Source organism: Molossus molossus, unplaced genomic scaffold (assembly GCF_014108415.1).
Source record: "Molossus molossus isolate mMolMol1 unplaced genomic scaffold, mMolMol1.p scaffold_m16_p_1, whole genome shotgun sequence".
NCBI lineage: Eukaryota > Metazoa > Chordata > Mammalia > Chiroptera > Molossidae > Molossus > Molossus molossus.
Window position 1 is genome coordinate 186,809,132 of NW_023425344.1, and position 13,763 is coordinate 186,822,894.

The 13,763-nt window shown below is 46.5% G+C and overlaps 1 protein-coding gene across 1 annotated transcript in view; it reads right to left on the minus strand.

Annotated features, from left to right (window-relative positions):
* Positions 1-1,357: 1,357 nt before the first annotated feature.
* Positions 1,358-13,763, minus strand: part of FBN1 (fibrillin 1) — a 298,186-nt gene continuing 285,780 nt past the window's right edge. The window contains exons 66-68 of the mRNA XM_036261442.1: positions 8,956-9,187; positions 5,603-5,777; positions 1,358-4,397 (exon numbers count right to left, since the gene is read on the minus strand). Of these exons, the coding sequence (XP_036117335.1) occupies positions 4,008-4,397; positions 5,603-5,777; positions 8,956-9,187 (797 nt within the window). The 3' untranslated portion in view covers positions 1,358-4,007. The remainder of the gene's footprint in view (positions 4,398-5,602; positions 5,778-8,955; positions 9,188-13,763) is intronic.

Consider the following 13,763-nt stretch of genomic DNA (forward strand, 5'->3'; position numbering starts at 1 on the left):
CTCAGGTTTGATTTCATTCTTCCCCCAGAGAGAACTTTAGGTTGAAAAGAAAACAGACCTCTTCTGATGGCTGCACCCCCGGCACAGCTGCAGAGCACACGCAGGTGGGGCACGGACGTTCCCGGGAACTGCCGAGTGCAGCACGTTGCCTGACTTCGAACCTGAGCTAGGATTTCAGACACGCTCAGTGTTTCTAGCTGACACCGGAACCAACCCTTAAGAGGCCAAAGCGAGCAGAGAGTAGTTCGTGCTGCATTTATTTATGAAGTGGGCAAAGTCACAGGGATCAAAAGTAACAATGAATATTACTTTATGTGGGACAAAAAGAACAGCGAGCAGAGTTGAGCTAGGAGGCTGCTCAGTGAAAAAGGAGGCACCTCCCACCGTCCAAGGGTAAAAATGAAACTGACATCCATTTGTAGAGGTCACGATTCAGGCGTGAATCAAGGACGCAAAACAGCTCATGTCTTCTAAAAGAGGTTTATGATCTTGTTTGCCAAAAAAGCCATTTTGGATTCATTAGCAGTGAGCTGAAATCACAGATTTTGTGAGATTGCCAAGTCCTGCCAAATGTAGGTCGGATGTCAAACGTAGACTCTCGTGTTTACGCAGACGTTTGTGAGGACATCAGAACCCTCCACTGAGAACCAGCCCTGTACGTGAACCCAGGCATGGATACTCAGAAATCCGCAAAATCAAATTCACAGTCTCCCTTATTTGTGGAATATAATGAACTAAACAAACTGATGAACAAAACAGACCCAGAGACATGGAAGTAGGGTACAGACTGATAAACCTCAGAAGAGGGGGTGTGGCGGGGAGAGATAAAGCATAGAACTTACATGCATGTATGCATGACCAATGGACATAGACAACAATGCTGGGACGGGGCGGGGGTGGGGAGGGGGTGGGGAGGGATGGGGAGGAGGGTGTCAATGGGGGAAAAAGGAGAAACATCAGTAACAAAAATAAATTAATAAAAATAACTTTTAAAAAATTTCACGGTCTCCTCGTTTCTCTCTAATTCTCAGAATAATATCGAGACTCCTTCCCTAACAATACATACTATTAGGCTCACATTGGATTTCAAAAAGTTTAATGAAATAAATTAGGTTGCTTTTTAAAAAAAAACGAGTGTGATTTAAAGTTGGCAAGGGGGAAATGACTTTCTGCAGCTGAGTGTGTGAAAACTAATCTTTCTCCCGGTAATCTGCAAACACTTAAAAGCAATGTCCTTAAATCCTTTACTGATCACACCTCCAATCTACCTCTAAGAACAGCAAAATAAAGTACATTCTGTGGACAAAGCTGACTGTGATTTTAAAACTCCTAAGACTTTTAAGTATATAATACAGCATCCACTTAATTGTCCTTTATTTTGGCTCCTCTAATTTACAAACATGATTTCTGAAGTTTAACAGTATTTGTAATGGCAACGTCCAAAGCAATTCTGGCCGAGGAAAGTGCTATTTGTTGAACAAAAATGTGGTTGTTTGTGCAAGTTTAACATTTCTCAAGGCCAGCTGAGTTCATTTCAACCCTACTTACAAAATCATTATTGGCAAATGAAATGGGGGAAGGGAGGCAGAGACAAGACGTTTTCAAGCTCCTGAGCGATTTACAAAACCAAGTTCTTCCACCATGGAAAGTGAAATGGAAGGGTCACAAACAATTAAAAAGTACAGGTTTAAGTCTCGGGATTAAACCGGTTCCAACAAGAGGAATATTTACAATGGAGCGACGAGGAAAATGTTTCGTTACAGTCAGAAACATGGAAAATATGCCGCTGGAAATGGTTGGCTCTGAAATAAATAAAATCCAGACTGAGGCCATTAAAAATATCAAAGTGATCGACTATGTGCCAACTCTATTTTCTTCTGTTGTTTGTTAGAAAGAAAATCCGTTATTGAATATAATGCAGTTCTGGTTAAATTATCAAAGACATTTTCCGTGGATGCAAACTGGCGTTGACCATATGCTCTCTGTTCTCCTCTAAGGGCTTGAGTACACTCCATCGCTGGGCCATAGGCGCAGAGTAAGAAGGAAATTTTGAGTCAGAATTTTAACTTCCTCACCAAGGTCCGAATCCTTTCCAAGATAGCCATTTGACTCATCTTGTTTGAGCACCTATTTCGAACAGGATTTTTTTTGGATGGCAAAATAAGAGATACGAAAAATACTTGAAGATGTCCTGGTAGAAGAAAGCATCCTTGTCCGTTGGCCGACATTACGCCTGGACTGCAACCATCCCGCCAGTGACAGGGAAGCCACCACATTGCAGGGACCCCCATTCTCTCAGAGGGTAGCTCCGTCATACGGCAGGTGTGTGCAAAGCCGAGCTGCACACCAACGGACCCTGGTCTTGTCTTCTGGAGCAGACCTGCTCCGCCTTCTTGCGCTGAGCTCTTTGCAGATTTTGAGAGGACTTGTCTGGTTCCTGTCTGGTTTCTTTTCCCTTCCTGCAACCATCTCTTTGAGCTTTATTTTCACTACCCTTTACCTTACTGGCCTTAGGGATTTAAAAAATCAGTTCGTATCATTTGCATGAGCTTAATTGTTAACTATTCACTATTGCACTTAAAATAAAACTGTAGTTTCAAATTATGACATTCAGAAAACAAGAGTTATAGCCTTCAATTAGATTCAATTTGGAAGTATCCCTTTGTAATCAGACGAGCACTGACTAACAACAGATGTTTAGGGAGCAAGGGATGGAACACCTCAGGCTTGCCAACACTGTGTGTATATTTGAGGGGAAGGGGCGTGATAAATCTTTTGTAATGAAATGCATGTGCTCTAAGACGACGACTACACTTAGTGTTTTAAAGCACTTAAATCTCATAGTTTAAAAGTCACCCGGGTAATTAAGCCATGTTTTAGAAATGATGCTACAATCCAAATTTCTCATTGGTGAGAAATAACACTGCTGTCCTTCATGAATTCTAGCACAGGAGGCTGACTCAAATGTTAAATTTGCTTGTAGCGGTCACACATCTGACGCCTTTAGAAGCTGTAACAGACTCAGGATAATTCGAATCCGGGAGACTGTATTTAGCCTCCAGAAGGGCCCCTCCAATCCCACATCCCTGTAAGAACACAAAGCCAAGGGGTACACTAACAAAAGAAGAGACTGTTTTATTGTGACATTTATGACATGGACCCCTTGTTGACAAGAATGACCGAGGGTGAGTTTGGCAGACTGCACAGGTGTGATGAAGGGTGCACTGGTGAGCCTCTGGGTGCTGAGGCTGGTTCTTGGTCCTCCCAGACCTCCATGCACACGTGGGCCAGTCACAGGCATTTCAATACCACTTGGTGTACACGTTTAACAAGTCTTTGGTCTTAATAAGCACCATTACAAACCCTCACATTAAGGGCATTATTATTCTAGTTTATAAATGTTTCAATGATAAAAAATAGCACGATTACAGTATACACACACTTAATTTACATGTAATGTATTATACTCATAACTGAGATAAGCTACTGCACTAACTTTGGTTGATTGAAATTAATGAAGTATTGGAGCTGAATACTTGTAATTTGGTTTCTAAGTTGTGTAAATATTACAGTGCATTTATGAGTCTAGTTTGAGAATTCACTAGCACCAAATAGATATTAGAAATGGCCAACCTAGTACTTTTATTTGGAGAAGCAAAGTTTAACAACAGAACAGTCCATCCATTGACAGCACATCCCTTTGGTCTGCTAGAAGGTGGCACGTGAGCGGGAATGGCCAAGCCCAATGGAAATACGCATCCCAGTTTTCAAGAATGAACATATATGACAAGGTAGCTTCGCTACACACATGAGAAGCCTGAGAAAGTGGTCGTTTTGAGCTAGGGTAGTCACCTGTACCTTGCTTTCAGAATACAAGAATAGTGCTTATTTATAGAAATTTATGTGGTGAAATATTGTACCTATGATATAAAATTCTGACTTGGGGGGAAAATTCAGTTCTACCTATCTATCTTTGTTTTTTAATTATTTGGTCTCTGGATGGTGAATTAATGAAGCAAAATCTGAATTTTCATCTTCAGATTATCACCCAGTTCACCACTGAGGTAGTCTTTGTCATATTTATCTTCTAGCTGATTAAGTTCTTTCTTTTTATAAAGTGGAGTACTGCTGATTTGTAATGAATAGGTTCCAGCCGCTGGCTTCTTCTTGGTGAAGTGGAGGTAGCTGATCCCTTCCTTTTGGTTGATTTTAAAGAAGCCGTTCTCATTTCCAGACTCGATCAAGTATCTGTTGTGATTCGTCAGCGTTGTGAGGGCCGGGAGGAGCTCCAGGATGCGGACCTTGTTACTGACGTGGGAAACGTTGAACGCGAACACGGCCGTCTTCTCGGCGTCCCAACTGGCGAGGCTCACGTTGGCTTCTACCCCGGGCTGGTCCTGCAAAACACGGCAATGTGTTGAATAAAATGTGAGCGTGCCACTTACTTCCCGTAACAAGGAAACAGGGACTCGATTCCCACACTGCTAGAGCTATCTTCCCAGGTGGTATGAACTACGTCGGAAAGGCACAGTCATAAAACACGTGGTTGCAACCACACAGGTGTTAAATTGGCACCTATTTATAATACTAACACATATTAAACTTATGGCAAGAAGGAAGCCGTGCTGAAATCCCTTGGAGTTGGAGGCCGCCTAGTTCAGTGTGACTCCAGGTGTGTCCTGGGCCAGCAGCATGGGCGTCGCCTGGGGTCCCTTAGAAATGCACATTCTCAGTGCCACCCTAGACCACGGAAGCAGAGACCCTGGGGTGTCCCCAGAAATCAATAACAAGCCTTCAAGATCATTCCAATGCACACTCAGTTTTGAGAGCCACTGTTTGAACAGGTTCTTGTCTTTCCAAAGACTTATCTCATTTCCCAAACCCCTGGGGAGGAGTTGCAGCGCCCACGCTGTGCCAGAGCCAGCCCCGTGCAACGTTGTCCCCGATGCACAACCATTTCCTCCGAAGGCCACGCCCATGAACCTGCTTCCTGCCTCTGACGATCTGCTAATAGTCAACGCTTTTCACCTGGCTTCGCGCTGGCCTCTCTGGGACCAGATGTGCTGGGATCTCCGGGCCGGGAGCCAGAGGTCTGGGTGAGTATCTGTGCGTTTCTGAGTTGACGGAAAGGCTGCTGCAGCCGTAGGCAAAGCAAACCGGGCTGCCTGAGCTCCATGTTGCTTTTGTCTAGAATCCAAGTTCCCTCACACTCCACATGACTCTTTTCAGGAGAGGAGCCACTAGTTTGAGAACTTGGCGTCCCTGGGTAGGAAGCATTATGTCACTTCACTATTCTGCCCACTTGCTGTCCCGGTTCAGACCTTGTCCTTTCCGCAGACTCTGGTGGGTGTTGGACTTTCTTTTTGGTGAGACAGAGGAAATGAGCAAGTATGTGAAAACCTGCGGACGGCCCCGCCCTGACAGCAGCAGGCAGGCCCGAGAGCCCCGCAGACTCCTACAAAATGCAGCCTAGAGCTCAGGGAATGTCTGGATTTTCTCCCTGGGGAGCCTTTTCTCACTTTAGAGCATCCTTAGAGGAAACCACAGGAATCTGGAAGGCCTTCGGCAGCAGGAGCCATCAGGAGAAACCACCTGCACCCACCTCGAGGTTGGAGACGTCGGTTTCGTTTGCGCTTCTCCGTTTCCTGCCCCGTTTGGGGTAACCGTTGATCTTACACTCATAACAAGCCTCCGGGGAGAGCGAGTTGTCATCCATTTCTCCGCTGGCAGGGGGCTCTGGGCCTCCCCGGCCCATGCCCATTCCAGAGACACAGTGCCTGCGGAGAAAGGGGGCGCGGACAGTGGTCACTGGGAGGGGGCCAGAGGGCGGGGCTGCGAGAGCTCTGGTGAAGCCTGGACTCTGCCTGGTGACATCCAGCCCTTGACTCTACGCTCCCTGGCCGACCGGCTGGTTCTGAGAACCATGCTGAAGTCCTCTGTGGTTGATCTCTAATTCCCAGTTGCCTGAGTTTATTGATTTTTCTCCCATCTCTCAAGGCCCCGTTTTGCACATTGATTTGCCCCTTCATTCCCCAAATCTCATGTGGCCTGTGATCAGCTGTACTTACTCTGGGGAGGAAACATGCAGTGGAAACAAGGGAAGAACAGGGGATGAGGAAAGGCCATGTGATTTGAGGGTTCGATGAAAATGTCTTCCTTTTATGAAATAGGCTCCATGGAGTGAGGAAGGCAAAGACATCCCTGTTCAGCTCCCTGCTCTCTTCCCATTAATGGCCACCATGACTGCACCTCCGTGTCTGTCACCACCACTGCCACCACCTTCCTAGCTCTGAGCAAGCTCTCCTATTATCTGACCTCTCACTCTGGCTGCAGCTACTGAAGACAAGAAGAAAGCTCTGGGTGACACCTGAGGGGCGACTCAGGAATACATTCATTGTGAAGACATGCAATGTATAAAATACATGTCTCAGGGCTTGCCCAGCTGTGGGAAATTGTTTCAAGTCATTCAAAACCACGAAGGCCCTTGGCTCTGACTCATGTGAGGCTGGACAAACAAACCCATTGCCCAAGAGAGAACAGTTCAACTGTTTTTCTTTGCCTTTCGGTTATCAAAGCCAAGTTATAGACGGAGGCTTGCGTGTTTCATGAGTACCTTGTTTTCTTACTCTGCTTACTATTTCACAGGCCACTTGGAGTGTATTCAGTAGGCTCCCCTTTCAAAATATGTTGAAATATCTGAATCACTCAAAAAGAATCTTTATTTTGGGGCCTGGTCCACTCTAGCAATTTATGGAAAAGCCCAAACTGTTATAAATGGGTAGATTTCTATTAATGGGTGAAAATGTAGACCAAATATTATTTGTCTCTTTTTCTGCATTAGTTGGCCTACTCTATATAACCCATCTTCCTTTATGCCCTTAAGATTCAATATAGGCCCTGGCCAAGTAGCTCAGTTGGTTAGAGCATCGTCCCGATATGCCAAGGTTGTGGGTTTGATCCCTCGTCAGGCATGTACAGGAATCAACCAATGAATGCATAAATAAGTGGAACAACAAATCAATGTTTCTCTCCTCTTTGTCTGTCTCTTTCTCTCTCTCCCCCCTTTCCATTTTCTCTTTAAAAATCACTAAATAAAAAAAGAAGATTCAACCCAGCCCGTGTGGCTCAGTGGTTGAGTGTCGACTCATGCACCAAGAGGTCACCGGTTCGATTCCTATTCAGGGCACATGCCTAGGTTGTGGGCCCAATCCCCAGTGGGGGGCATGCGGGAGGCAGCCAGTCGATGTTCTCTCTCATCGATGTTTCTATCTCTCTCTCCCTCTCCCTTCCTCTCTCTCTAAAACCAATAAAGAAAAAATATTTTTAAAAAAGATTCAGTATATAATGCCAATGAGCAGAAAAATATTTTTTATATTTCCCAACAATTTACAGATTCCTACTATTTTCTGCAATCCTGCCAGAGCCTAATATATTTCCTTCCCTTTTCCTTTATCTTGCGACATGAAATGTATAGAAACAATAAAAATAAATGAAGTGATAAACGCTTATTGTGTGTGTGTGTGTCTGTGTGTACATTCATTCACATAATGACTCAATTATTGAAAGGCAAACCCCAAATGTGCAGGCTTTGGTTCCTTTCTCAGAACTCCTTTCCAGTATTTTCACATCTCTGGAACACCACTTTCTGTGACTGCAAAGCCCAGCTGGCCAGAAGCCAGTGTGAAGTGTGACATTTTTTTTTTGCTGGGGAGATGGTTCTGGGATCAAACTTATACAGAATGAGTCTCCTGAGAGCCGGCACAGACATCTGGGAAGTTGTGTCCATGGCTGGCATTGTGTGTGTTCCCCATGAAGCATTCTTTCACCTTCAAGTCTACACAGACCCCAAATGAATTGCTTGACATTTGTGTCAAGAAATCAAATGCCACTAAATTAATAACATGACAAATACATGTATGTGTATGTTGTGAAATATGTAACTTTGTGTGTGGAGTGTGTCCGGGATTTAATGTTTGTGTGTTCCCAATTAAAAAGTTAATATCTGAGATCCTTCTCAGGATAGCCAAAACTCAACAGACATCCAAGTCTGGATGAACTCAGCAGGGACAAAGACCTAAACTTTGAAAACTTACCAGCACATTTACAACACTGAGTAAGATAAAAATAGGTCTTCCCTGTCCCAACTAGCACACATACAATGCAGTTAAATATTTTACCTGGAAAATATAATAACCATTTTGACTCTTATTCTAATACTCTTTTTGGCTATTGTAATGTAAATTTAAGTCCGAAATATAAAAAATACTTAAAAATTTTTTTTCTTTATTGATTTTTAGGGAGGAAGGGAGAGGGGGAGAAAGATAGAAACATTGATGAGAGAGAAGATCGACTGGCTGCCTCCTGCATGCCCCCACTGGCGGTTTGGCCCACAACCTGGGCCTGTGCCCTGAGCAGAAATTGAACCAGCAACCTCTTGGTGCATGGGTCGATGCTCAACCACTGAGCCACACCAGCTGGGCTGTAAAATATACTTTAAAACCATAAAGGACCTCACAAAAGGTATCTTTTTGATTCATCCTAACAGGAGTTGGACAAGAAGGCATTTTAAGTTAAGACAGACTCCCGCTTGCCCAAGAGAGTGACTCAACAGTATGCTACGTGAGCCCAGCTCCCATGGGCCAGCCCGTGTTTCCTGAGGAATGAATCACTTTCCAACAAGATGGGACGATCTAGAGAATGAGACAGAGAGGTCATATATTGAGGTCTTTACAATGTAGTTTCACTACTTTGTGTGACGTTCTATAATCTCCAGAAATCTAGATGTCCCCTTTCAAGTTAAATGACCTAAAACCTTTGCCAAGCTACCTGGAATTAGCTCGAGGTTTATAAAACGGATAATTCTCCTCTCTGAGACTAGGGCATTTGAGTTAAATAGACTTAATGACATAATAAACGAGAGGGCCTCCCACCAGGACCACAAGGAGCAGCGCTCACCCTTGGCCGATGCGGAAGTAGCCCGGTGGACAGCCGCACAGGTAGCCACCCTCGGTGTTGGAGCAGCCGTAGCTGCAGGGCGCCTGGGAGGAGCCACACTCGTTGATGTCTTGGCACCCTCCGCTGAAATGTTCGTACTGGAAGCCGGTGGGACACATGCACTTGTAGCTCCCCAGGGTGTTGTGACAGGAGGCTCCTCCGCAAATGTGAGCGCTGAGGCACTCGTTCTCATCTGCAGAAGAACCAGAAGACAAGGCACATGTGGGACAGCCCAGAGGTCTCTACTGAGGAGTCTGGGTCAGGCCACTGGCTGCTGGCCAGCGGGCCCTCGGCGAGGCTCTCAGGGAGGTGAGGCAGGGAGAGGTGGCTGGGAGGAGGAGAAGAGAAAGAGAGGAAGATGTGAAAATGGATGTGGGCTTTTGCTATGTGGTGAACAAATGTGGTCAACAAGGTCAGATGCACCAGGCAGAGGGCATGAGAGCATGGCATTCTGAGGACGGACGGACTCCAGTTTTCATCGGAAGCCAACAGCAGCATGTTCTGCTCCACACGAACATCCCAGGAAGAACGTGGGGTTGGTGCGGAGCTAAGGTTCAGGGTTGAGGGCGGGAGGGCAGGAATCATGCAGTTCTCTGTGTCATGGGATGACTATCTCCAAAGCAAAGACCAACTACATTCCTGGAGGTTGCTTTTCCAGCCCCCCTTTTTCAGGCCGTGCGGGACTGGCAAGGGCTGACATCCTGCAAAAAGTATCTTGCTTTTCAAAAATCTGCAAAAGCCCCCCCCCTACCCCCCAGTGCTTGTCCTGGGGATGAATAGTACCTTTGGTATGTCTGCTTCCATCTCTGAATGGGCCCCACTTATCCAAACCAGCTTCCCACCCCGAGAGTCTGGGCCGTGTCTAAAGCTAAGTATGGCTGGAAGAAATTCGTGCGAACTCGGAGCAGTTCTGGAAAACCCACAAGAGAGACAGATGGTGCAGCCTGGCTACCCACGGGGACCTGCCAAATCTGATAGTAATAAACAGGGGAAAATCTAACTTTTAAAAATCAATTGGAAGGGAGAAAATCTGGAGTTTCTCGTTACTTCTAATTGATACTTTTTTGAAATCTCCAGTATATTTCTGTAGACCTGCCTCTGTAGGTCAGGTTGGAAGCTTGCTGGTGAGTCTGTTGCTAACTGCTGCGGCCCATTTTCCGGTGTGGGTCCACTTCAGTGCAGGTAGCTTGGCCTTCTCCTCGCTTAGCAAATACTTCCAATGAAAGGGAGGAGGGGAAAGGTAATCAACATGTATTACATGCCTGCTGCATGACTGATGCTTCACATTCACTGACTTCAGCTTCCTAACAATCACAGGAGGTAGGTATTATAATCCCTGTTATTTTGTTTGTTTTTTAATCCTCCCCCGAGGATATATTTTTCTCATTGATACTAGAGAGAGTGGCAGGGAGAGAGAGAAACATCAACGTGAGAGACGAACATCGATCAGTTGTCTCTCAAACGGTCCTGGACTAGAATCGAACCCACAACCTGGGTAGGTGTCCTGATTGGGAATTGAACCCGTGACCCTTTGGTGTGCTGGACGATGCTCTAACCACTGAGCCCACCAGCCAGGGCTAGAATCCCTGTGGTACAGATGAAGAAAGCGAGGCTCAGAGGCCCCGCCGGTCTCTCGGCGGCAGCGGCGGGGCGGGCGCAGGCTCGCACCAGGTCTGCGTGACTGCAGCCGCCACCGGCTCCCCTCGGCCGCGCTTTCTCCAGAGACTGGCCTCCATTTGCACAGGCACCGCCTTCCTCCTTCAATTAGTTTTGCCTTATTTGCTACTTATTGAAGACTTTAATTCTTAGAAATGTCTTTTCATTTATTTACAAAGAACAAAAATATTTCTAATAAAATATGTTTTTTGTTTTGTTTTTATCCTCACCCGAGGACACTTTTTGCATTCAACTTCAGATAGAGTGAGAGGGAGAGAGGGGGAGGAAGAGAGAGAGAGAAACATCGATGTGAGAAGACACATCGAGTGGCTGCCACCCACATGATCCAACCAGGGCCGGGGACAAACTGCAACCGAAGTACGTGCCCTTAGCGGGAACCGAACTCGGGTCTCTCTGGACCGCAGGCCGATGCTCTAACCACTGAGCCAAACTGGCCAGGGCTCATTTTGTTTTTTTAAATACTCACCTGAGGATATTTTTCCATGGATGTTTTAGACAGAGTGGAAGGGAGGGAGGGAGGGAGACAAAGGCAGAGAGAGAGAGGGGAAACATCAATGTGAGAGAGACACATCGATTGGTTGCCTCCTGCACAACCCAGTGGATCGAACCTGCAACCCAGGTATGTGCCCTTGACTGGGAATCAAACCTGAGACCCTTCTGTCCCTTGGGCTGGTGCTCTAACCACTGAGATAACCAGCCAGGGTGAAAATACCTGTTTTTTTAAATTAAAAATATAGGTGGGTAAAAATGCTGGGGGCAGTGTGCTTGCATATCTATATATTTATATATCTAGATATATATAGATATGAAATATTCATATTTCCTCCCTCCCTCTCCCTCCTCTCTTCGCCTCCTGTCTCCTTCCTCCACCTCCCCTGTGTGGGGTCGCAGGGGGAGTAGGTGGGCAGCAGGAAAGCCGCATACTGAGCTGCCTGCTATAGCTCAGTGCTTGGCTCTGAGTCTGCTTGAGGACCCTTTACATCCAAGGACTCTCGAGTACCCACCCCAAGTCACGTAGGCTCCAAGGTTCCCAGAAGAGAAAGAATGAAATATGCTACTGTCTTTGTTCTTCTCCCCGTATTTTAGCTTAGAGATGAGGCGTGCGATAGAGACCAGTGAAGCCCGTGGGCGCCGAGTGAATGGAGCACCGTGGGTGTTTCCTTTGGTGGAGAGAATATGCCTGGGCGGCATGCCTTCTCCTCGCCCGCCGTGTCCACCTCCAGACCTTGGCTGCTCGCAGTCCAGGGGGTTCACCTGCAGGCTACTGACAGGCTCCCCTCCCTTGCCTGCTTTGGTCGGGCTCAGACATGTGTGTCCTGTCGGGACTATGGCTGACCATCTCTAAGGCACAGGTATACCTGTGGAGAAAGACCTGGCAATATAGACCTTAGATTTGTTCTGCTGTGTGTGTGTGTGTGTGTTTCCCTAAGAGGCAGAAATAGGACCAATGGTTAGAAGTTAGAGGGAGAAAAAATTCATTCTCTATAAAAAAGACATTTCTAAGAATGACAGTTTTCTATATAGCGATTGGCCTACCTTGGGAGAAAGTGAGTGCCCTTCAAGGGCGTGTTTAAGCCAAATCTGAATGACCAGAGGGGTAGGGGAAGGACTTGTATGTTAGGACTAAGGTCAGAGTAGATCATCTCTAAGGTTCTTTTTAACTTTGAGCCTCTACCTGTGTCACTATAAATACCAATTTCAGTCGAGAACTCTCCCCTGCCCTTTCCACTCCCTTTCCTATTTATTTTACATTTTTTCCCCTCCTGCAGAATCTAATAAAGTTTACATAAAAATTGCTTATCTGAGTTGAAGAGGTGGGGTAGAGGGGACTATGAATTAAGATAAGAAACTGGCAAATGTTCAATGTTTACAGCTCGAAAATACTCTGTTCACTCACCCTTTTTTAATCAATACACAAACAGCGCGGTTTGTTTAACACGCTCTGCACTTTGTCTGACCTCTTCCATCCTGTGCACCTGCGGTGAATGTCTCCACAAGGAATTTCCGACACTCCCAAATCTTGGTTTTATTCTTTCAGTTCGTACTTAAACGGCTGAGGGTTTTGTTCTTTTTATAAAAGGAGACAGTTCTAATTGCATTGAAGCAGCATTGAAGTCTCCAAAAAATACTCCTTGAGAGCAGATGGAAACCTACCCACCCTGTCTGTGGGAAGCAAGGGGCCCGCCCCGCTCTCGAGTGTGTGAGCCGAGGCACGCGGGGAGAACCTCTGGGAGGGCGCCGACTGTGGGATGGGGATTCTTTCACTCATTTTCTCTAGCTCAAAAGGGGTCAACTCCAACTGCAAGCTGGAAGTTTGACATTTCTTAGAAAACCATGCAATCCAGGGGCCCCGGATCACATACCCATCCACTTCCGAGGGTGAGCTTCAGGCTGGGCAGGCCCGAGGGATCTGTTCTGCTCTGCAGGCCCTGGGGAGGCCCTCCCAACCTTAGGGAACCCTCCTTCTCGGTAACCACTATGCTCAAGAATTCCGAGCCCAGTTTGGACTGGTATCCTTTGGGCACCAAAACCTCCCAACCCTGGCCCTGGCTAGTGTGGCTCAGTGGTTAGAGCTTTGGCTTGCACATCGAAGGGCCATGGGTTTGATTTCTGGTCAAGGGCACGTACCTGGCTTGCAGGTTCAACCCCCGGCCCAGTGGGGGCACATGTGGGAGGCAACCAATCGATGTGTCTCTCTCACATTGATGTCTCTCTCTCTCTCTCTCTCTCTCTCTCCCTCCCTCCCTCCCTCCCTGCCTTCTACTCTCTCTAAAAATCAATGGAAAAATATCTTCGGGTAAGAATTAACAACAACAACCAAAAGAAAACCACAAACAAAGACTCCCAAACCTCTTTTTGCTTCTTAGTAACTTATTCATCTATAACTCCCATCCAGGAGATGGTCTTCATGGGGCCAAAGGAGAATCCCCGGGCACCTAGGGCCTGGCCTGGCCATCTCCGCTATGCCTGGGCTGGAGGTGGGGAGAGGAGGAGGGGAAAGGAGGGTAAGCCCAGGAGTGGCAGCCCTCACCTCTCTTATCCTTCCCCCCACGGCTCTGTCCTCACTCACGGAACCTACAAAATCAGGGCAG